The sequence below is a fragment of the Galeopterus variegatus genome, unplaced genomic scaffold (genome assembly GCF_000696425.1).
Source record: "Galeopterus variegatus unplaced genomic scaffold, G_variegatus-3.0.2 Scaffold8000, whole genome shotgun sequence".
Taxonomy (NCBI): Eukaryota; Metazoa; Chordata; class Mammalia; order Dermoptera; family Cynocephalidae; genus Galeopterus; species Galeopterus variegatus.
The window spans coordinates 42,432-66,873 of record NW_007734111.1 but is presented as its reverse complement, the minus strand read 5'-3'; the positions used below and the strand labels follow the sequence as shown (position 1 = coordinate 66,873).

The window sequence follows — 24,442 nt, the reverse complement described above, 5'->3', positions numbered from 1 at the left end:
GGAAAACTTTGACAAATGAATGACTTAATCAATCATTAATGATAACAGTGATTGGAACCATTTCTAAGGGCCTTCCACACACCAGTTACTGCACTAACTATAATGATGCTGCTGATGATAATAATATCAGCTGGTGATGACAGCTAGCATGATTGAGCCCTCATTAAGTGCAAAAACGACAGCCATCACTTATGGAGCACTCCCTGTGTGTCAGCCACGGCATAATGTCATTTGCCCCTTACAGCAATTCGATGAGGTCGAGGTAATTATTATTCCCATTGTACAGATGAGCAATTGACAAATGAGGTCCAGAGAGATCAATAATGTGTCCCACAGCTGGAAAGGAAAAGGCAACACTGGGGTTCAAGCTCAGGGACTCCACTGCAGAGCAGATGTGCTTAGCCACCACATGACAGTGCTGCTTCCCTATGCTACTAAAGAGGACCCCACCACAAAATATGGCACTCGGGGTGTGTACCTCCTATGGGAATCAGTGGAGCCCCAAGGAGCAGGGGGCAGGATCAGGTGAGCTGCACTTACCCGGGGCACTGGCGACGTCTGGGTGCCTTTTCGGGGCCCACTGGTCTCTGGCGTGAGGTCACGGTGGTCTACCTGCATGTGGCTCTCCAGGTCCTCGGCACTCTCGAACTTGACGCTGCACTCGGGGCAGCGAAGGCCAGCACAGGGTCGGTCTGCGGGCTCGGGTGGGGCCAGGCCACCCACCTGTCCATTGGCACTGCGGGCCATGCACCCAGCGCAGAGGCCATAGGGGAGCCCATTGACATCAAGCTTCACCAGGTCCTGCTTGCTGCGGAACTCCTTGAGGCATAGGGCACACTTGTAGAGCTTCTGCAGCCCCTGGCCATTGGGGGAGGATGCAGCCGAGCTGCCTGCCAGCTTCTGCATGTGGAAGGTGCCGTGGATCTTGAGCTCGAGCGTGGATGTGACCGTCTGCATGCAGACCACACAGCGGAAGCCTGTGAGTGAGTTGCGCAGGTCAGGGTGCATCTGGCAGTGCTCAATAAACTCCTCCTCACTCTGCAGGGGCATCTTGCAGATGCGACAGGTGCCCGTGTCCAGGCTCTTGCTGTGGGTCACCTTGTGCTCAGTGAGTGTCAGCAGCGAGGGGAAGCGCTCGCCGCAGATGGGACACATGTAGTGCTTGGCAGGGCCCCGGTGTGTCTGCAGGTGCTCCCGCAGCCCGTTCTCTGAGAAGAAAGTCCGTGAGCAGACGTTGCACTTGTGACTGCCCTTGATGAACTCAGCCTTCTTGCGTGAGCCGTCGTCCTCGCCTGGCCGGATGTTGTGGTCCCGCAGCCGGTGGTTCTGCAGCAGCACCTCCATGGTGTAGGCTGCCCCACAGATGTCACAGCCGTACATGGGCTCTGACGCATCCACATCATCCTCACTTGCCTCGTGGCTGTTGGGAGCCTCGGGATTCTTAAGCAGCATGCCCTGCAGGTCAGCAGGCTCGGCCTTCTTGCTGGCTGCTGGGGGCACCCCGTTAGCCGTGCCATTCTCGGTGGTGGCATCAAACACACAGTGCTTCTCCCGCAGGTGCTTCTCCAGCAGGATGATAGCATGGAAGGCCTTGCTGCAGAACTTGCAGTTGTATTTCTTGCTGTGCGTGGTGATGTGGCACTGCAGCTCCACCTCTGTGCTGAAGGTCTCCCCACAGAAGATGCACTTGTGTGCCTTGGCTGGGTTGCCCAGGTGACTGTGTTTGACATGCACCTGCAGGTCAGCCTCTTTGCGGAAGTCCCAGTTGCAGGCTGTGCAACGGTACATCTTCTTCTCATTGCTGTGCTTCACCGCCAAGTGCACCTGGATGGACACCTTGGAGTCAAAGACCTCTTGACACAGGGTGCAGTGGTACAGCACAAAGGTGTGCATGTCCAGCAGGTGCTTCTGCAGGTCGTCCACCGAGGAGAACTGCTTGTCACAGCTCTCACACACATAGTGGGTCGACGTGGTCATGTAATGCACTGTCAAGTGCTGCAGGAGGGACTCCTGGGAGTCAAAGTCCTCTTTGCACTGTGGGCATGCCTGCTTCCGTAGCAGCAGCTCCAGGTGCAGCTTCAGGTGGGTCTGGAAGCTCTCAAAGTTGGAGAACTTGAGGTCGCACTGATTACAGGGATACTCGCCATTGGAGATGGAGTTGGCACTCGCTGAGAGCCGCTGCCGCTTCGGAGAAGACACCTCAACATCAGATGAGACTGGGCTCTGCTCTGCCTTGGACTTCTTGCTGTGGGCCAGCGGAATGTTTTTATGGTTCTCCTTGATGTGCTTGGTGAGCTTCAGGATGGAGCCGAAGATGGGCGAGTTGGTGCAGTAAGGGCAGGAATAGACCTCCATGAAGGACTGCGTGGGCTGCACGACCGGAGACTCCAGTTTGGCACTGCCCACACTGCAGTGGGCCTGCTGGATGTGCTCGGTGAGGGAGGACTCAGTCAGGAAGCCCATGGAGCACTGGTTGCAGAAGAAGGCGTTATTGCCATCCGGTGGGTTGTTGTTGGGACCACAGTGGGAGACGCGTATGTGCTCCTGCAGGCTGTTGATGTCGGCGAACATCTCAGGGCAGTAGTTGCAGTGGAAGGCGGAGATGTTGCTGAACTGCATCACAGGGTAGGCGTGGTTCTTGTGCAGCTTGCGGACATGCTCATTGAGGTTGTAGAGAGTGGGCATGGCGTCCAGGCAGATTTGGCACGTGTGGCTCTGCTGGGGCTTATCTGCATGGATGGTCTTCAGGTGAATCTCCAACACGGCCAGGCTGTTAAAGTCCCGCTTAGAACAATAGGGGCAGCTGTAGACCACCTTGGCCCAGCCCTGCCCATCATCCCGCATCTTTTTCTGCCCCCTCAGTGGCTTCAGGGTGGAGTCCGGGGTGGAGCCACGCTCCACGGAGGCGCTAGAATCAGGTGTGGCACTGCTCATGGAGGCCACACTGCCCAGCACGGGATCAGGACTGACACTGTGGTTGCTGGAGTCGGGCTGCCGGTGGCTGTCCAGGTGGCAATAGACACCCTCCACTGAGGAGAACTGCTCAGGGCACATGGGGCACTTGTGTTTCTGGTTGGCGTGGGCTTGGTGGATGTGGGCAAGCAGCGTGTTCTCGTCAACGAAGACCTCTGGGCAGTGGATACACTGCAGGTCTGCCTTCTCAGAGAGCTGGGGGTGGCGGGTGAGCACGTGTTTCTCCAGCTCCTCTGTCTGGCTGAAGGTGTCCTCGCAGTAGTCGCACATGAAGTCGTCCTTCTTGGCTTCCTTCTCTGACTTGGCCAGATGCTCCTTGTTCTTCTTGTGGGCTTGCATGTGGCTCTGCAGCGAGCTGGTGGAGGAGAAGCCGCGCTTGCAGACAGTGCACTTGAAGGGCTTGCTGGAGCTGTGGGTCTTCAGGTGGATCTTGAGGTGGTCGCTGCGGGAGAAGGCAGCTTCACACTCGTGACAGTGGTACTTCTTGTCACCTGTGTGCAGCTTGATGTGCCGGTCGTTGCTGGAGCTGTGGGTCTTCAGGTGGATCTTGAGGTGGTCGCTGCGGGAGAAGGCAGCTTCGCACTCGTGACAGTGGTACTTCTTGTCACCTGTGTGCAGCTTGATGTGCCGGTCACGGCTCCTCTTGTGCTTGAAGAGGCGGCTGCAGTAGGTGCACTTGAACGGCAGCTTGTCGCTGTGGATCTGCTCGTGCCTCTTCAAGTAGCTCAGGCGGATGAAGGACTTGTCGCAGAACTGGCAAGGGTACGGCAGGCCTGTGCCCCCTTCCTCCTCACCGAGGCCGAGGTCACAACCATCTCCGATCATCTGCGTGGGTGACGCAACATCCTTGCTGGAGGGAGACGAGGCCACCCAGGAGAGTTGTGGATCGTCATCACCATCTGCAGGGGAAAGGCAGAGAGGAGATTAGAGGCAATTCCCAGTGCTGCCAAGAAACAAGGACAGAGCCAGCTTCTCGACAGCTCACGGGCTGAGGCTGTGCAGCTGTCCAACTGCTGCAGGGCGAGTCAGCGGGGAGGGACCGGGGGGCCGGAAGCAAGTGGACATGAGGACCTTCCCATCTGCAGAGGATGCGGCAGAGGGGCGGCAGGATATGGAGGGGAAATGCCTTTTCCCTCCGCAACACCTGCCTGGGCCTGGTTGGGGGTGGTACCCCCCCACTGGAGGTGAGGCTCTCGGCCATGTCCCTGCTGGGGCGAGGAGGGGCATCCTGGACAAAGTCCCTGGAAATGACCTCACAGACCATTAGTCCCATAGGCCAGAAGGAGGACAAGTCCCATCACCTGATCAACACCTGGAAGTCAATTCCCCTCTAACCCCTAAACCTGGAGAGGGAAATCCATTGATTCTTACAGGAATGGACAACATTTTGCATGGAAAAAAAATACCTTTTACTTAATCAGCTCTATCCTATCCTTTGGGGATGGAGGGACTGATGAAGCTGGAAACTGCTGTCTCAGGTAGTAGACAAGACATAATAGGTGTGAAATCACAGGGCATATGACATCACTGTACACTCAGATGGGAAGTAAGCCAAGGGCACTGAAGAAGTGCCTGTGGGTTTCCCAGCCCAGACCATCCACATGGGGGTTGTTTTCCTTGTTTCCTCTCCACCCTTGGATTCACCCCAAGCCTACCTGGGACCCTGGGAGATGGTGATGGTGATTACAGGATGGATCAAGATCCAGATGCACACAGATCTCAGAACCAGGTGGGCCCTTAACTCCACCAGGAAGGCCAGGAAGAGGCTCTCCTGCACAGACTTCAGGATGCCCCACCCTCCCCATGGACAGGACCTTGCCCCCCACCCTGACCTTCACTGTCCAGCCTCAGAGGAAAACTAAACAAGCCTAAGAGCTGGCTGTTTCTGGGAAAACAAAGGCACTCAGGACGCAGCAAAAGAAGCCAGTAAAGTTCCCCGGCAGGGTTCGAAGGAAGCCAGCCCGAGTAGGGAGTGAGTTCCGAGGCTCAAGTTTCTGGTCGGGTGGATTTAAAACTTAATAATGAATGAAACAGACCGCAGGCTGCTGTGGGTAGGGGAGAGACAAACAAAAGCTCAGATTCGGCTGTGCTGACCTTGCTCTTGTAACCCCGAGGAAAGAAACCACTGCCTCCGCCTCTCCAGCCCCAGCCAGCCCGGTTTAGTCTTCAGAAAAGCCTCATAGACGTAACCCAGATGTAACCTTGGCCGAGACGCAGCCAGTCCTTCAGGAAGGGAAGGGGCAGGTGCACCACATTCCCAGCACGGGTGAGCACCAGCACACACACTAACATGTGTGTACACACACGTGCTCCCACAACCCACACACACACTTAAAGATGTACACACTCACAACATACTCTCACACACACATCCATTCACACTTTCTCTCCCACACACTCACACTAACACTCACACTAACAAACATACATGCACACAGTAATATACACGCACTCATCCATACACTCACACGCACACCATCACATTCGATATAACTATTGAACAAAAGCATTATTTTGCCAATAACAACAATTAGAACTAATTAGTACCACTAGGGTTAATATTAGCAGCTACATTTATTGAGCATATCTCAGATGCCAGCACCATACTAAGTATGTCTATTGTTGCAATTAAGTACTTCTAATCTGTGCAACAACCATATTTGGTTCTCCAGTAACACCCCATTTTTGACGTGAGAAAGCTGAGGTTCAGGGAGGTGAGAAACTTGCCCCCTGTACACAGCACAGCCAGATGCCCCAGTGGTGTTTGGCCAGATTGTATCTCCTAGTAGTGTGGGACCCAATCCCCAGGCCCTACACCAGTCATTCACCCACCAGGCTTTGAAAAGGGGAATCTTAACCTGCCCAGCTCCAAAGTACCCAAGTTTCATTGCGGGACTGGCTGATTGGCTTTATTTTTCTGCAAACAAGTTTCAAAACTAAAGCAAAGCATATCATTCTAGGAGCAACAAACTGAGCAACTGCTGAGATTATAATCATCTGAATTGAAATGAAAATAAGGCTCCTGAAACTGAAAAGGCCCAATCAGGGGGAATGGGCATGTTGACATATAAAGTCCCAAACTCCGATTGCCCTGTTTAAAGCCTTTTATTCAAATAACATTCAACCGTGGCTGCTGCCATCCCACCCACTCCATGCATTTGGCTTTGGGGGCACTTAGCTACGTGCTCTAGAAGCGGGCTAGAGAGATGAGCTGGGGCTGGAGCTGAGGAGGTATTTGCAGGGGTGTCAGTGGAGGAAGAGGTTCCTTTTCTTACAGCAATAACCTTCTCCTCACGCTGACGGGTAGACACCATGGCAGCACACGCCCTCTGGCAGATGTGCAGAAAGGGAAGCGAGGGGTGCAAACGATGTGAAGGCAATCCCAAGGTCCCCTTTGACCCAAACATTCCAGAATTCAGAGAGAAGACAGGTTCAAGGAAAGTCCTGCTCAACCAGCTACCTTTTTGTTTTCAAGTAAATACTTGTATAGATTCTAATAAGTGCCAGGCATTCTCCTAAGAGTTTACATTCAATCCTCTCAACAGCCCAGTGAGATAGGTAATATTATTATAATTTCCATTTACAGCTGAGAAAACCAGGGCACAGAGAGGCTGAGTAACTTGCCCAATGCCACACAGCTAGTAGGCAGTACAGCCAGGTTATAAACCCACTTAGCCCTATTCAGTCGGTGCTCTCGCCCAAAACACTACACTGCCTCCCACCTTTGGGCAGAGGGGCTGCCACATGAGAAAATCAAGTGGGGGGTACAGTGACTAATGCCAGACCCTTGGTTTCCCCCTCCCTGCAGAATAAGTACAATCAAAGAAATGTAAGAAAATGAGTAGAAAAATCACTTTCAAAACAGAGATTAAAGTCATTTAAAAATGATTAATCCTGCAAAAAGACCTGGTAGGAAATGGGTTATATGAGGCTTTTACCGTCTGCTGCAGAAAGAGAACCAAAACAAGAATAAAAGGGGGAGAAATTTTGATAAAAATTCAATTAAGAAAGAACATTAACTGGGCTTCAGAATACGTCAGTGGCAGAAAGAGCCAGATGGATCCGAAGCTCACATGGTCACACACAGTGACACTGCAGGACAGGACGTGAATTCAGCAGGCTGATGCTGCAGCAGTCCAGAGAGCCTTGGTTGCACCTTACCTGGGCGAAGCAGCGTGAAGCAGCCACCCAGGAGGGCTGGGAGGCACAGCTCACGGCTCCTTCTGTCCCAGAGAATCAAGGTCAGAGTGCCAGAGGAGGTGCTCCGACCTAGGAGGGACAGTGGCTAGCCCACATACCACAGGAGTGAGCCAAAAGGGGGACCTTCCTGCAATGGGAGGGTGGGGGGAGGAATGGGAGGCCGCTTGTAGGCACAGACTGAGGAGGAAGTGAACCCCCTATCACCGAAGCCATGCAGCCCTGAATAACACTGGAGGGCTCCCTCCATTGGGTGGGAGGGTGAAGACAGCTGAGGCCCAGGAAGTTCCATGTTTCTAGAACATTCCTGGTCTGGGCAGTTCCATCTGTGTGAAGAAAAATGACCATCAGGGCCGGCCCGGTGGCGCACTGCTATAGTGTGCTGCTTGGGAGAGTGGAGGCGCTCCCGCCGAGGGTTCGGATCCCACATACAGACCGGTTCCCGCTCACTGGCTGAGCGCGGCGCGGGAGCAACACCGAGGGTTGCGATCCCGTTGCCGGTCCTGGTCTGGTACGGGGGCGACACTGAGGGTTGCGATCCGTTGCCGGACACGGAAAAAGACAAAAAGGAAAAAAAAAAAAAAAGAAAAATGACCATCAGCTTCCAGAGGGGACAAGAGCTGAGCCAGCCTCAGGAGTGAAGCTTCCATCCAAGTTCACAAGTGTCTCCTGTGTCTGGGATTGTGCTGGATGCTGTGGGGTCACTCAAGTGCATCCCACGTTGGCCCCGCCCCACAGACATTCCAGATCATGCAAAGGAGAGGCCAGCTTAAAGAAAGGTGCCTGTGGGAGATGTGCTAGGAGGGCTGGACAGTCTATCAGGAGGCCTGGGCCTTAGCTGCCTCGGCTCTCACATGGGAAGCTGGAATTCATGCTGTCCTAGGTCTCTTCCAGATGAATATAAAGATCATCTTGCAAAGTACCCAGCCATCCAGATTGTCTTCATGAGAGTTACAAAAAGGCCTGACAATTCTTCATTAAGCCCCAGAAGGTTTCCTTGCAACTCATCTGGTTTTTTGGAAAAATGAAAATTGCCAAGGAGACAAGTCTCCCGTAGGACAAAGTTCTGGAGTGCACCAGATAGAGCCTCCCCTCTCCCCTCATCCAGAGCTCCAGGAATGGGAATCACTGTGGCCCTTGCCCAAGCTCAGAGAAATGGGACCCTAGACTCAGGAACCATCTACTCCAATCCCACATGATACGGAGAAGCTGAGGCCCAGAGAGAGGACAGAACTTACAGAGGTAGCAAATTGGTAGTGGTTGCCTAGAGCACTGTATTCAGAAAAATTCTGAGGACAGGTCCGGGCTTAGAAGAAATGAGTGCTGAAATCAACTGGTGATGTCTGCCATGAGCAGAGGCATGTGGGAATGGAATGGTCAAAGGACACTGAGCAAATTGGTGGAAGGAGTCTCCTGACTCCCTGTGCTAGAGAAGGAGCTTTTAACCATCAGGTTTCCTCCTCCAAGAAAGGAGCTACCCAGCCTCTCTGAGATATGAGGCTTTGGGGCAGGATCCCCACAAACAGGACTTGGCAGGTACTGTGGAGCTGTGTTGTGGTCTGGAAAGGAGTCTGCAGCCAGAGAGGTCGGCTCCAACCCCAGCCAACTGTCAGGCCTGTCCAAAGTGGGCACAAAGCAGGCTGGGCATCCCAGGAGGGCAGAGCAATCTCCTGCAGAGCCCCAGGTGATAAGAGCTGCAAGACATGAATGTGCTTCAGGGCACACCACAGACTGTGCTTCCCATGGAGGCAGCCAGAACCTAAACAGGTGGCTTTCCAGACATGGAATGATGCAAATCCAGCTTAGGGGAGGCATCTAGGAGGATTCCTGCTCTCTTCTTGGGAAACTCCAAATCTGCACCCATTCCTCCCGTGTACCCCCCTGGAAACCTGCTGCAGCAGAGGGCACATGAATCTGGGAGTCAGGACCCCTGTTGCTGGGGGGCTTTAGGGAAGTCATCTTCCCTCTCTGAGCCCCCACCTCTATGACATGAGTGGACTGGGCAACCTCTGAGGCCCTTTCCCAGGGCTGCTTCCAGCAAAATCTGATGCAGGCTTCCCTGAGAAGCCCCAGGCTCCCCTCACAGCAAATCCGCAGGCCAGACTGGGGGCCTGGATCCCATGGTGTGAAGGCCAAATAGAAGGCTGACTGGGGTGTTCTCACTGGCTCAGTGTCCACCAGGATCTCAGGCCCAGAGGCAGAATCCAGGCTCAAACTAGGCCCAGGGGGGCCTTCAGACACCTGCTGCCAGAGCTGACCATCCATCCCAGAATACTCCTCAACTCAATTACATCTTTGCATGTAAAACTAACATCAGTGTGTGGGAAGCAAGAGAAGGGTGCACAGATCTCCAGTCATCTTATTTCACTGATGGGGAAACTGAGGCAACACAGCAAATAACAGGCAGATCCAGGACTAAACTCATATATAATTATGGTAGTTACTGTTTATGACACATTTTCTATAGGCTGGGTACTTTTCCAGCATTTTCTTAATTGATTCTCACAACATCCATATTAGGTGGGTGCTATTAACATCCCCCTTTCTTATAACTGTGCAAACTGAGGCTCCAAGAAGAAACGAAACTTCTGAATACACAGAGATAGCAAGTGGCAGAACCCCACACACACACACACACCTCTTGCTTGCCATTACACTGTACTGCTAGGTGGGTGCTATTAACATCCCCCTTTCTTATAACTGTGCAAACTGAGGCTCCAAGAAGAAATGAAACTTCTGAATACACAGAGATAGCAAGTGGCAGAACCCCCCCCCACACACACACACCTCTTGCTTGCCATTACACTATACTGCAGAATACACAGAGATAGCAAGTGGCAGAACCCCACACACACACACACACCTCTTGCTTGCCATTACACTGTACTGCTTCCCCAGGCCCTGGTGCCAGTTCGGGGCCCCTCCCACTACAGCAGCTGCTCCCTCTTTTTTTGAGGCCCACCATACACAAGCACAGTGCCAGACCCTGTGGCCTGAGCCAGGTGGAGGTACAAGCTTTACAACCCACCTGCTGCTAAGGAAAAGTCATGCCCTAAAGTGGACAAAGTCAGTGGTGGATGACCAGGCCAGGCTGGGTCTGATGCCCAGCACCAATGAATGCAGCTGGGCTCTTTCCTCACTGGATGGTGGGTAGGGCAGACTGCTTAAATAGCCAGTGCAAAACCAAACTTGGAGATTGTGGTGGGCACTATAATGATTCCCCCAAAGATGTCAGTGTCTTAACCCCCAGAACCTACAAATATATGTTACATGGTAAAATGGAATTAAAGTTGCTGATCAGCTGGTCTTAAGATAAAGAGATTACCCTGGATTATCTGAGTGGGTCCATCATAATCACAAGGGTCCTTAAATATGGAAGAGGTAGGAAGAAGAAGAGGTCGGGGTGATGCAATATGAGAAGAACCCAACCAGCAATTGTTGGTATTAAAGATGGAAGGGGGCCATAAGCCAAGGAATGTGGACAGCCTCTAAAAACTGGAAAGGCAAGAAAATGGATTCTCCCCTAGAGCCTCCAGAAAGGAATGCAGCCCTGCTGACACCTTGATTTTAGCCCAGTGACAATCTGTGTCAGACTTCTGACCTTCAGAACTGTAAGATTATAAAGTTTTGCTGTTTTAAGCCAGTATGTTTATGGTAATTTGTTACAGCATCAATAGAAAACTAATAGAGATTTTGGTACCAGGAGTGGGGTGCTACCAGAACAGATACCTGACAGTGTGGAAGAGGCTGTGGAATTGGTCAGGGGCCAGAGGTTGGAAGAATTTTGAGGGGAATAATTTTTTTAAAGCCCAGATAGCCTTGAACAGATTAAAAGAAATATAGATGTTAATGACTCTGTTAGTAAAGACTCAGAAGGAAGTAATGGGCACATTAGAGAAAACCTAATTCACCTCAGAAAATACCTAAATCATCATAAACAGACTGTTAAAAAAATATGAATGTTAAAGGTACTGATGGTGAAGGCTTATCAGAAAATGAAAAATATGTTATTAGAAACAGAAGGAAAAGGAATTGCTATATAGTGGCAGGAAGTTTAGTAGAATTGTGTCCCACAGTTATGTGGGGAAGAAGACTAGTAATGGATAAACTTGGATATTTAGCTGAAGAGATTTCCAAATACAATGTCGAAGGGGTGGTCTGTTTTCTTCTTGCTACTTACAGTAAAAAAGGAAAAAAGATAGACTGAGAGAAGAACTGTTAAAAAAAAAAAGGAACCAGGAATTAACAATGTTGAAAATTTTCAGATTGCAAAAACATTAAAATTAAGAGATTTATTTTCAGGAAAGCATGCTCTAAAGAAAAAGTTAAGGAGATGACTGTACATTTTGCTAATATCTCAGAAAAACTGAAAGATTACTGAGTCACCCAAAGGTCTCTTTGAAGAGATTAAGGGTTCGACTCACAGATCTCCTAGATCAAACCAGAGAGCATACAGGAAATTTGGAGGTATTGCCCTGGAGCCACTTCAGCAGAAGCCAAAGGTAGAGACAGGGTTATCTAAAAATCATCCGTAGAGGTGCCTCTTGTCTAATGGAGCAAATATCCATGACATACACAGGAGATCCACAAGGCTTTTGAAAAATTTATATCAGCAGAAACACTGCCAGCACAGAATGAAAAGGACAGAGAGAATACAAGATGAACAAATTCTGTTAGACCCCCACATTCTACAAGCAGGAAGCAGGCTAATAAAACTACTTGGCTGCAAATGTGCACTACCTTTCATTTAAAAAAAAAAAAAAAAAGGATGACTCAGAGGGTAAACCTCAAGCCCAGAGGGTGAAGCCATGAGCCATAGTGGATGAGATCACTACTGGACTAGGTTCAGAGTCTGGCACCGTGTAACCATAGACAAGAATATCCCCTCATCGTGCTTTCATTTCCCCAACTCTTGAGAAAGGGAATCAGATGAATAGGTCTCTAAGAGCCTTTGTAGCTCTAAGAGTCTGTGATCAGTTAATGATGTCTGCTCTGGGTACAGAATGACGAATGCCAGGTAGTAAGTATCCCAGCTCTCTGCTATCTCCTAGTTTGGGTGTTTTTCATTCAGCACATATTTGTTGAGCCTGCTTTATATGCCTGGTCCTCTGAAGGGTGCAGAATGTACCCAGCATTCTTAGGTTTTTATGCTGTTATCTGTCCTACCTCTCTGTTGATTAATTCCTGTCTAAAGTTTAAACTCTAAACCAACCCTTGGCTGCTTCGAAGTATTTTGAAAGAGACAGAAAAAAAAAAAAATCACTTTAATGGATGTAGTCAGTACTGCACCTAGATTTGATTTTCCTAAAGGGACAGATAAAGGTATGATTGATTAATTCCTGTCTAAAGTTTAAACTCTAAACCAACCCTTGGCTGCTTCGAAGTATTTTCAAAGAGACAGAAAAAAAAAAATCACTTTAATGGATGTAGTCAGTACTGCACCTAAATTTGATTTTCCTAAAGGGACAGATAAAGGTATGATGTAAAGGATAAAGGCCCAACCCCTGGGAAATCAAAAGTCCACCCTGGGAAAGGACAGGGAGGTAGTTGGAGGTTTTGTCCTCAGAGGTAGGCCAAGGAGCACCACAAAGGCCACCAGAAGCTGACACGGCTCTACCTGAAATCTTGAATTAGAATTATGCTACTAACCAAAACACAATAGCAGCTCATATTCACCCATCCCTCCTCCAGGGAGCTCAGAATTCCTTACAGACATAATATCATCCCCAATGAGGCCGCAGCTTGCCCTCAGGGGTGACTTCCCTCGCTGGCCCTGGTAGGGGAAAAGTGGGATCCCAACTTCTGCTCCACCTCAAAGATACACTTGGCACATAGCTACTGAGAGCCCTGAGACCACCCAATAGACTGAAAGCCATGGCCAGGCATGCCCTTTTCCAGCCAGGTCTGGAGGGTTCTGAAATGCCATGTGACAGTAAATAGCCACCATCAAGGCCCTTAATAAACTTTCCAAGGAGCCAAACATCAGCATAAGCATAAAGAGACTCAGACAACTGCAGGGAGACATCAACCACTGAGGAAATACAGGAGTCATGGGGAAGAGCATGTATGGGCTTGCTCAGGACTCAGACTGAGCTGCCATTCATTAGCTGTGTGACCACGGGCAAGTTACTGCACTCCTCTGAGCCTCCATTTCCTCACCCATAGGATGGGGATAATGAGAATGACTACCTTACAAACTGGTTAATATATATATGCTGCTAAGCATTCAATAAATGTGGGCTAAAGAAAATAAAGGAGGTATTTAGTAAAACTTACACCACTATCATTAGTTGTAAATCATCATCTCTGTGGCATTTAAAATTTTACACAGCACTTCACACCCATTATCCCATTTGACATTTGGAGAAACTCTGCATGGCAGTGGTGGTCATGGTGGCTTTGTTATTGTTAATTTCCCCATATTACAAGTAAGCCGGGTGCCACGTGCCCAGGCATCCTGAGATGGAACCCAGCCTCCCATCAGTTAGTGTTCCTCTCTCACGCTCAGAAGTAGCTGGCTTTACGCAGTACGTTGCATGGTTGCCCCACAGATGAGGAACCAGAACAGAGAGGTTAGGTCACATCCCGATATCACAAAGCAGATGGTAAATGGAAAAGCTGGAATTGGACTCCCAGCCCAGGGCTCTCAGCCAGCTGGACTGGGAGAATAATGACCTAAACAATGGGTCACAGATCACCATGGCTGTCTTCCCCCTGGACAGTCTGGGGGACATCAGGTTATCAGTGATTTTGTAAAAATGCCAAAACTATAAATCAGGAACTCCAAATGTTTTTTAAAAATCCACATTCACTTCTGGATTTTCTTGAGGAAGAAGAAGACATGGTGGCATGGAGCCTGTATCTAGCATGCCGATGACGGAGCTGAGCTGTGGCTCCCCCTTTGGACCAGCGACACCCACTCTCCTGCAGGCCCAGATTCACAGGGCTCCCTTCCCCATCCATAGTGTCCTGGGCCCTGAAGGCAGTGGAATTTTCCTGGTGGCTAAAAGAAGCCAGCAGCTGGGTTTAGACTCCCAGCTCCACCGCTTACTATCTGTGTGACATTAGATGAGTTAATTACCAGCCCCTGCCAAAAAAAAAAAAAAATTCAACTCTGATTAAACGCAAACCACACACATCCTCCAGCCGCCGGAGGCAACAGCAAAATTAAAAGTCTAATTGGTACCCGGAACAATTTAAAACTATTAAGCATAGGTGAAGCTTTTCTGTAAGAAAATAATCCTTTGATTGGGATTAGGCATGTTTGGATAGCGTTTTTCCCATCCATACGTTTTAGCTGCAGAAGTTAGAGCTACAGTCTGGACATCCTCGGAAGCCTCGAGTGCCAGCTTCAGGGAAAAGGGCATGTGGCACCCATAACTGCGTTCCCAGCTGAGGCTTTGGAGGGGAGCAGATGTTCTTTCTCCTTTGTAGAGAGGGAGGTGGGCAACACCTTTGGAGGTCTGTACTGCCACCGTGGCATGCCAAACCTGCTAATGTGTCCGACCTTCAAGGCACTGCCTCTAGTTAGCCTTCCCTGACTGCTTCTACTGTTATCTGTACCCCTTCCTGACCTCAGGGTACTGCCTGTTTATATTTGAGTGATTGGGGAACCCCTGTGTCCCCTGTGCCCTTTTGGGTCTAGGACATGGTCACACTGAGCTACTTTTCAGACTTTGGACTGGTAAGATCTGCAGAGCCCTCTCTGTGGCCAGGCACATGCCAACCTCTTCATTAGCTTTACTTTGCTAAATCTCGCCTCCATCCTGTGCGGGGACCACCACCATTTGCCCCCATTTTACAGATCAGACATCTGAGACTCAGAGAGGGCAAGCACCCTGAGTTCCACAGCAGTGAGATGGAAGGAGCCTAGAATGACTCTATATTTCTCCAGAAAGCCATCAAGACCACCCACTGTCATCAGAGAGATATGCTGAGCAGGTCTCGCCCAGTCCAGCCTCTGAGCTTTGTTCAGAAAGTAGTGCTCACGAGAGGTGCCCTTCCACCTGGTCACAGCCCACCCAAACCTAACCTGTTACTCAGGGCCCAGCTCTGCCCAACTCCCGAGCATCCTAAGGGGGGTGCCTCCTGCAGGCTGAGTCAGGCCCTCATTTCCTCATCTGGTATTCATCTGGGCCTACAGCAGACCTACATGTCCACAGGGTGCAGACCCCAGGTGGGGGCATGACAGAGTTCATGCTCATCTGTAGGACTGTAGGAAACTTTGCCTCAGGAAAGGCCAGTGGGTGCTAGAGAGCTCCTATATGGACAGGATCAGGAATGGGTGGGCACAGACAAGGCCCCACGATGGGAGGCAGGGTATGCTCAAATGGGCTTTGAAGAAGGAGTAGGATCTTCACTAACCTGTGTTCTCCAAAACATGGAATACCTGCCACTGTTAGAACCCATGATGATTTTAGCAGACAGCCACAATGGTCTGAACTCTATTGCACAAATGAGAAATTTAGTGCCCCTTCAATTTCCTTTTCAAACTTCATATTAGGCCAAGGAGAAAGGCTCCATTCAGTGCTGTCCTGAAGTCCTCTCTAACATTTCAACAACAGAGAAAGCAGACCCCTGGTTTAGTGCCCCTTCAATTTCCTTTTCAAACTTCATATTAGGCCAAGGAGAAAGGCTCCATTCGGTGCTGTCCTGAAGTCCTCTCTAACATTTCAACAACAGAGAAAGCAGACCCCTGGCTCAGCATCCTCAGAATTCAACAGCTTCTGGCAGGAATAACATGAGTATGAGGTTTTGGTTGGTTTTGTTTTTCACTTACCTTTAAGGTTACTGTCAACTTACAGACAATGATACTGGTTTTCCATTTGCAGAATGAATTAGTTGAACTAATTTAAGCACAAAAAAGAGAACGGACCTAAAGAAAAATATGAGGTAAATCACAGCACCAGTGATACTCAAATGTTGCAAAAACCACCACAGAGGTATACAAACGACCAAAGACTAGGACCCCCTGATCGGGGGAGAAGGGAAGAGAAGGACTCCCAGGAGAAGGAACAGTGGGAGAAAAGTTGGGAGAGTAGAAGCTTCTGAAGCAACAAGCAGTTGGCCATGACTGAAGCCTGGGTACCAGGGGGAGAAGCAGCTTACCTGGTGCAATGTGAGCCTATTGTCAAGACCTTGAATACCAACAAAAGGAGCCAAAAACTCCATTAAACAGGTTTCAGGGGCCATCAACAGTGTGTGAGCAACTAACTAGCTCTGAGTGGGCACTGGTGGGATCCAGACTCCCTGCCAGACTTTCCATAACTCCAGTTCTGATCAATGAATGACCTAGAAATATACATCACCAACCTATAAGTAGAACCCATTTCAAGAAAGCCTGTGATCAGCTACCCCAAGGACCCAGAGATCTGAACAGTCAAGATAAGGTGCTCGTGGAGGGGAAGACTCCTGCACAATTAGCATGGGGTCTCGTCCCACGTGGGACGAGTGCTCAAGTCACCATGGATGGCAGAAAGATTGACACCTCCCCCTAATGACCCCTTCTGGGGCACCAAGGGAGATGGACCATCCCTCAGTGAGGCCAACCCAGCTGGGCTTTTCTCCAATTTTGGAACAAATCACCACATCCTCTGTCTGTGTTAAGGAGCCATGGTGTTCCCAAATACACATCTGGGCCCCCAGAATGATGATAAGGGGTCTGCTCCCACAGCAGGGAAATGTGAAAGCAAGAAAGCCCAGGAACAGCAGACCGAAGTCTGCATCTCATGGTCACTTCATGGCTTTGCCCCTGAATATGCACTCAAACCCACATGGCCTTTCCTTTGCAAAACATATATAATTGAAGCCCTGAGTGCTAAGTAGGTGTACGAGGTAACCCTAGTGGGATTTCCATTCATCTGATCCAGGGCAAGTCTCCAACTCTCAAAGTGTCACCCCTCCCTCCCTCCTACCACCCGCCTACCCCCACCCAACCCAGTTTAACTGGGGACCCAAGTCAAAGGTCTTCTGACTTACACTGCAGCCCTTCTGATATCAGACTAAGAAACTGATCAGACAGGGAATGGACATTATCTCACCCCGATAATGCCCATATCTGGGGGTTTTCTAAGACCCTGCAGGGCACAAACAGCCCAGGCTGGGCCCTGGTCATGCACAATATTTCCCCATCCAGGTGAGGCCAGCCCCCATCCCTATGACAGCCCCATGCCTACGCCCCAGGGATCAAGATCTCTGGGACCCTTGGAGAGAAGGGAAAGTGATGTCAGCCTGCTGGGGGAAGCCCAGCCCCAGCTTCTCCAGGCATTGGACTGTGTGAGAAGGTTGCCAGTTATGTGCCTGGGAGCTTCAGATGAGGAACACCTGTCCTAAGAGACTGTTGCCACACCAGGCCCCACCTCTGCAGCCCCCCACCCTCAGGCTTTGCTCCCAGTCCCCAGAGACCACCGCCCTACTCTCTGAGCTCTCAGCAGGTGCCAAGAAGAGGTCATGGGCAGGGCACCTGGGTGGAGCCTGAGCCAGGTTCAGTAGGTCTCTGCAGCTCTCTGCTCCCCAAAGGAGGCCAAGGGCGAATCAGAACTCAACATGGAGCTGCCTCCCTCCCCCTCTCCAGGACTGGCTGGCCCCAGGCAGAATGCGACACAGTCCGAGACCAGCCCAGGGCCTCTCATCCAGGCTGGACCAGCAGCTGTATGGTCTTGGGAAAAACACTTAGTCGCTGGGTCTCTTTGCCTCATCTACAAAAGGCAGCTGGTTTATGTGACTCTTTTACTACTGATCTGGACAGAGAAAATGCTCAATACAAATAACGAATGAGCAAGTGAACTAATAGATGACCAAATTTGTATATTATAATTTTCACAAAACCCTCTCTCAGAGGGAAACACATGGTACCTCTAACCTGAAAATCTAAGCTTAGAGAAAACATTGAGGAATGATTAATATATTTATTATGTTTTATTATACTTGTATGCTACACATATTATATATGTACATATATGTATATAAATAACATTTACTGTCTGCTAAACATTTCTCAGGTGTTTGCTCCATGCCATACATTGTCTCATTTCCATATCTCAATAGTCTGATGAGTTATTATGACCAGCCCCATCTTACAGATGAGAAAACTGAGGCTTACAAAGGTTAATTAACATGCCCAGGATCTTACAGGTCAGAAATGGTTGGTCTAGGCTTTGAATATGGGTCGCCTGACCTCAGAGTCTATGCTCCCACCCACCTTGGGACGTGCTTTTGTGAATACACCATCCCTACAGGAAAGAGACTGAGTGGTGGCACATGCTCAGGGACAAGAACATCCCCCAACAAGCCACTTCACATCAAGCTTAGGCTGGATGCCCAACCAGGAATGCCAGGAGGATATTTGCGTTGCATCCATATTTTCAGCCCAGATACCTCCCAGGAGGACATGCTGGAAGGTCAGACCCCCGTGGACAGAGTACACACACAGTCTGACCTCAAATCACAGATCTGCTGCTTTTCAGCTCAGTCAAACCCCATTTGCAGGCCAACTCCAGGGTCACCCCCAACATCTGGAGTAATTCCCCCAAAACACCTGCTCTCCCAGCAATGGCAATGTGCCAGGTATCCTCTTGGCAACTCCATGAGATAGTCATGAGCTTAGTCCCACTTTACAGAAGAAAACACTGAGAGATGAAGAATTTAGCTGACTTGGTGTGCACATCGCAGCCATCGACCCCCTTGGATTTCAAGGCAACTCCATGAGATAGTCATGAGCTTAGTCCCACTTTACAGAAGAAAACACTGAGAGATGGAGAATTTAGCTGACTTGGTGTGCACATCGCAGCCATCGACCCCCTTGGATTTCAATCCCAGCTGCAGTGGATGGCCCAAGCACCAGGGTGTGAAGCCCCAGCTCAAGTGCTTGCCTCCAGGTTCTGCCTCTCTCAAGCTCAGTCCAGAAGGCAAGGGGACTGGAGCCAGTGTGCTCCTGCAGAGACCATTCCTGGGGCATCACGCACATGCATAGAGGTCCCCACAGGATCGAGCCTGGTGGTCACCTCAATGTTGCACCCTAACATTGGACATTGCACCCCAACATTGGCCTTTCCCTCTTCCCTGCCCCCACACTCCTGCTTCCTGGGAGCACCTCCCCACCATATAATCTGCCCCCAAGTCTTTGCTCAGCTCTGCATTTGGGGGACCTATCTGAAACTCTTGCCTAAGGTGTGCTGCCGTAGGTGGTGGCACCAGATTTGGAAGCCATGTTCTTCAGCCTCCACAGCTCACCCTATGCCCCTGCCAGGATCTATCATGCTCAAGTCACTGAGAGGGCACCTTCAAGATTCGGGCCCTAGTTGGTCAGGTCTATGTCCATGAATATATATAATCAATAAAAATAAAAAATTTGTACCCCGATACTGTTACACAACTTTGCCCTTTAAATTGTCTGAGGCCTAACAATTGTACCTACAAGCAAAATCCCAAACAATGACATCGATGAAATCATGGGTCTGATTTTTTTTGTAGTCTCCGTTAAAATAAATACATAACTACTTTAAAATGCATGAACACCTAAAATTGGGTTGTGCATCCTTAAAAGTGGCCCGGGAACCCCTGCTCTGGCCTATACTGCACATGACAAGCCTGCAGCTCTTGGTCTGTCTCTCTCTCCCTTCCAGAGACCATGAGCATCTCAGGCACGGTGGTATGCCTTACTAATTGCTGTATCCCCACACTGCACCTGGTCAGAGGCAGGCAGGTGAGAAGAGGTGGACTGGGCCCCAAAGAGAGGGAAGAGCCCTAGGATTCTCCAGAGCGTGCTGGTGCCAGCCACGCTGTGGGCCCTGCTCACCCTTTATATTCATCCAAATCTACAACTCAGCAGAGAAAATTTCAATTTTCCCTGGATTTTCATGTTTCAGCCTCCAGAAAAATTGTCATCGTGGGCTTTTTTGCTAAGCTGTCAAGCCTCAATAACTGAAGGCCGCCCCAGCCCCACCCATGGTGGGAAGGAGATTAAAGCAATTTGTCAGGCCTGGGAATGGCTCTGGCTCTAGGGTGCAGGGACAGCAGCCAGGGAGGTGGCTACCTGGCCCAGGACCACAGGGAGAAGGAGCCCCATGTGGCTTAGTTGGCATGTCAGGTCTCTGGATGCAGCTGTGGCCAGGGGCATTCCCCTGACTCAATTTCCAAGTGTAGGGCAGGGCAGCTGATGTATCAGATATCAAGGCTGGGGCATGTTGTCACCCAGCCCCTTCCCAGCATGGCTGTCCCTTCCCTAGGAGCCCCACCCCAGCTCCTGCCTTCCTGCCTCTGCTTCCTGAGCCCGAATGGCCATCACCTCCTTACAGTATACCCAGGCTCTCATCTGTCCCATATTGTGCCTACACTCCTAAATAGACTTGAAGGTCATCAGCATCAACTACGCTCACTGAGCACTTACTATGGGCCCGGCTTTTTAAAAATTTATGCTATTTACTTACTTATGTACATTACTAGTCTTAAATGTTTTACTTGTCTTAATGCATTTAAACCACACATAATCCTTTTGCTAGACACATTTTACAGATGATGAAACTGAGGCTCAGAGGACTGAAAGAGTCCTCTGGGTTACCCATTTAACTACCCATTGTACATATGGAGATACTGAGGCCCTTGAGGTCTTAGGGAGGGACGTGTCCCAAGGCAGAATCAGGCAGAGCCAGGATCTAGCCCCCTGACACATTGAGCACATGAAATTTCAGTATGATTGGATTTATGGAAACCACACACACACACACACACACACAGAGGAGGCTGGGTCTTTGCATCTTTGACATGATGCAAAGAGGTAAGCTAAGAGAAGCCTCCACTGATGGAAAGTTATCAATCACCCCTGTGGGCACTGAACCCTCCTCATGTGCAGCACCACATCTAAACAGTGCTTCACTCATACATTTTCATCTTCTTCCAAGAACATTATTAAGGTTTCCTCACAGGTGCTCTGGGCTTAGAGCTGCCTGGAGACAACTCTGATAAGCCCTGAACTTCTGGATCCCTTGATGCCCCACAAAGTGCCTGGAATAACTATCTGCTTGATGATTGAATGAACAGATGGATGGATGGAAGGGTACATTTCAGGTCCTGGCCTACAGGAAGCACTTGGTAACTATGTCATGAATACATGAATGGATGGATAGAAGATTGAAGTCCAAGGCTTGATCTAAGGAAGGCACTTGATAATTTTGGTATGAATGAATAACTGAATGAGAGAATGAATGAATGAATGAATGAATGAATGGAAGGATGGACGGATGGATGAATGAAACTAATCACAAAGAAGAAGCAAGGAGGTGCTGGAGGAGCCCCCTGTAAGGTGGAGGCCTAAACGCTACAGTGAGAGGCTCCAGCTGGAAGCCAAGGAGTTAATGAGCTTGACCACTCTCCTGAGCACCTGGTCCCAGAGGGCCACCCCACACCCCCAGCCCAGCAGACCCTGTCCAGTGTCACCAAGGTCCCTGGAACCCCCACACACGATGGCAGAATGCCATTAGTCCAGCCTTCAGTGCAGCCCGCATTTGTCATTCTTTTATTTGAAAGAAACTCTTGGAGCCAGGGAGAGAGCAAGGGTATGTGGAGGGGGTGGGGGTGGGGTCCATGAATGGAGGCAGAAAGAACAGCTCAGCTACCCGGCCTCAGCCTGAATCCTCAGAGAAAGGGCATTAAAATAAAGGAGAAACCAGGAGCAGAACAAACAAATAAATTTAAAAAGATAATAAACTGAGTTTCCATGCTCTTAAAGATACAGACTCAACAATATGATTTGGGGTGGGGGTGTGCGGTGGTGTTTTGGGGGGTAAGACTCCTTGAGTGGATGCCTCTCTCCACACAACACTGCAGGGACAGGGTACATGAGTGACTGTTCCGCGTGTGTATATGTGTGTGTCTTCCCTACCAGGGACCTCCAAAACGCACCAGAAACCTCCTTACTTACTAGTCAGCACCCATGAACAAGTGTGCCCCTGTGCAAGGAACACACAGGCAAGGAGCTCCCTTGTAAGTTTTTCCAAAAGGATGTCAGGCCAGCCAAGCACAAAAGGGTGTCACCCCTTCCCAGCCTGAGTTTCTCTCTCCCTGCCTGAGGGACTGGCAGTACCAAGGGAGCACTTCCCTTCATCTTGGGAAATTCCTTGCATCCATTCATTCAGTCAGTCATCCATTCATTCTACAAATATTCACGGAGCGCCCACTCTGTGCCAGGCTCTGCTCCAACTTCTGTGGCAGTCAACGCATGCGGCATAGCCCTGCCCCGTGGAGGCTGAATTCCAGGGACATCGGGATCGTGTCCAGGAAGGCTCTGGAGCCCAAGAGCCTGAGTTCAAATCTCAGCTCCACCACTGACCAGCTAGGATACATTACTGAACCTCTCTAAGCCTCAGCAAGGGAAAAAATGGGTAGAGAATACCTCCTGCCTCCTCAGGTTGTGCTGAGGATTAAATCAGATAATCCAGGTTAAGCACTTTGGCCCAGCGCCTGGCACGTGGGCAATGCTCAATGGACGTATCATTGCATGTCATTTTCAGATCAGTGGCAGCAAGAACAGAAACTGCTAAAAAGACCCCTGGTTCAGCACAGGACCCCTGCCCTTGGTGAACCACACCCCCCATTCCCGGCTCATCCTTCCCATGAGCATCCTCAATTTACCACTACCTGACACCATTCCTGCTAATGTCACATGATAGAGAAAGCCATCCCACTACATGAACACTGAGCCCATCATGGAACCTAAATTTAGAAGGACCCCTGAGGGGATCCAGTGTACTCCCCACCCAGTACTTAAACCTGCTGTACGTGGAGGTTTGGTCCCTTGCAGTGACAGGGAACTCATTCCTTCTGAGCTCCCTTAGCATGCAAGCAGAAACGATCTCATGAGCCCTAAGGGAGGGCCTGCTGACCACCGCTTAGGGACAGAAATAACAGGACCCCTGTCTCCCACCATCCTCCCATAGGCAAGACAAACTGTGAGTCACCTGTTACACAGCAGCCATTTTTAAAAATGACGCTGCAATTTAAACTCATTTATTCCTTCAACAGATATTGATAAGTGCCTACTCTCCCAGCCCTGTTCAAGGAGACAGGGTATGGACAAAACAAAGCCCTTGCCCTCAGAGAGCTTATATCACAATGAGAGGAGATTAAATCTTCCTGCTGAATAAAGCAAGAAATCAATATGTAATAAGTCTTTCTATGAAGAAATTTGGAGCAGGAAAAGGGCGGAGCAGCAGGTGACAAGAAGACACTTGAGCAGACATCTGAAACAAACAAGATCTGGAGGAAAAGCATTCTAGGCAGGGGACTAGCAGGTGCAAACCCCCTGAAGCCGGAGCATGCTAACTTGGGAACATTTTCTGAGCTGCCAACATAGTACTCAGCAAGAAGGCATGTGTCCTGCCTTCAGAACCCACAGGACAAGCTGTGACCCAAAAACCCACAGGGACCCAAAATCCAATCCCAGCATCAACTCACTGTGTGACCTGGCGCTGGTCACTCAACCTCTCTGGTCTTGGTTTCTGCAACAGCTAATCAGGGCTGAGCGTCCTCCAAGCAGGCACTGGCTAGAAAGGGAGGCCCCTGGGGTCCTCCAAGTCTGCTGCTCTGTGCAAGATGCACCCACCATTCCTCTCTACCCCACCACACCATTCTCACGCCCGCGACAGCAACACCACACAGGATTGGTACTCCTGCCAAAATAGCTATTAACCCAGTAGCCAATAATAACACGTTATCCTATCAATTTGCTTCTGAAACGCTGTGTAATTGCAGAACCCAAGTTTGCCATCTCGGTAGCCTGGTTACGACATAAACAGAGAGAAATTTACCGGTCCCTTCCCGAGAAGAACAAGTGGCTGGCCACGAGAAACACCCACTTACCACCAAGTCCCCCTCACACCTCCTGCAAGGTCCCACAGAATCCGCCAGGAATTGCAGTCTGGAGATAATTAGTCCAGAGGCCTGTGTCGGTGAACTTTTGGCATGTCACCTCTGTGATCGGAGAGGAGACCAATGCCTGGGACATGATGGCTTTGTGGGTGGCCAAGGTCAAGCCCAGAAGCAGCATGCAAGCGGCCTCTCAGCCAGCAGCCAGGACCAGAAACGGCAGTGCAGGAAGTGGGACAGACAGTGAGGGTGCAGGAGGGCGGGGGTGCCAAGGGGCCCAAGGACCAGCAAGTGCTCAGGGGAGCACTAGACCATCGGGGATGCCAGTCAGGCCTCCTCACTGAGACAGAGGGGACAGAGGCCAGAATCAGGGTGTTCCCTGAAGGCCCACCCCATCCCCACACCACAAGGC

The 24,442-nt window shown here is 50.1% G+C and overlaps 1 protein-coding gene across 1 annotated transcript in view; it reads right to left on the bottom strand.

Moving 5' to 3' along the window:
* The window catches only part of ZNF423 (zinc finger protein 423), a gene marked incomplete at its 3' end in the record, with an annotated part of 10,949 nt that extends 7,082 nt beyond the window's left edge, over positions 1–3,867 (bottom strand). The window contains exon 1 of the mRNA XM_008592529.1: positions 541–3,867. Within this exon, the coding sequence (XP_008590751.1) occupies positions 541–3,798 (3,258 nt within the window). The remainder of the gene's footprint in view (positions 1–540) is intronic.
* Positions 3,868–24,442: the final 20,575 nt, after the last annotated feature.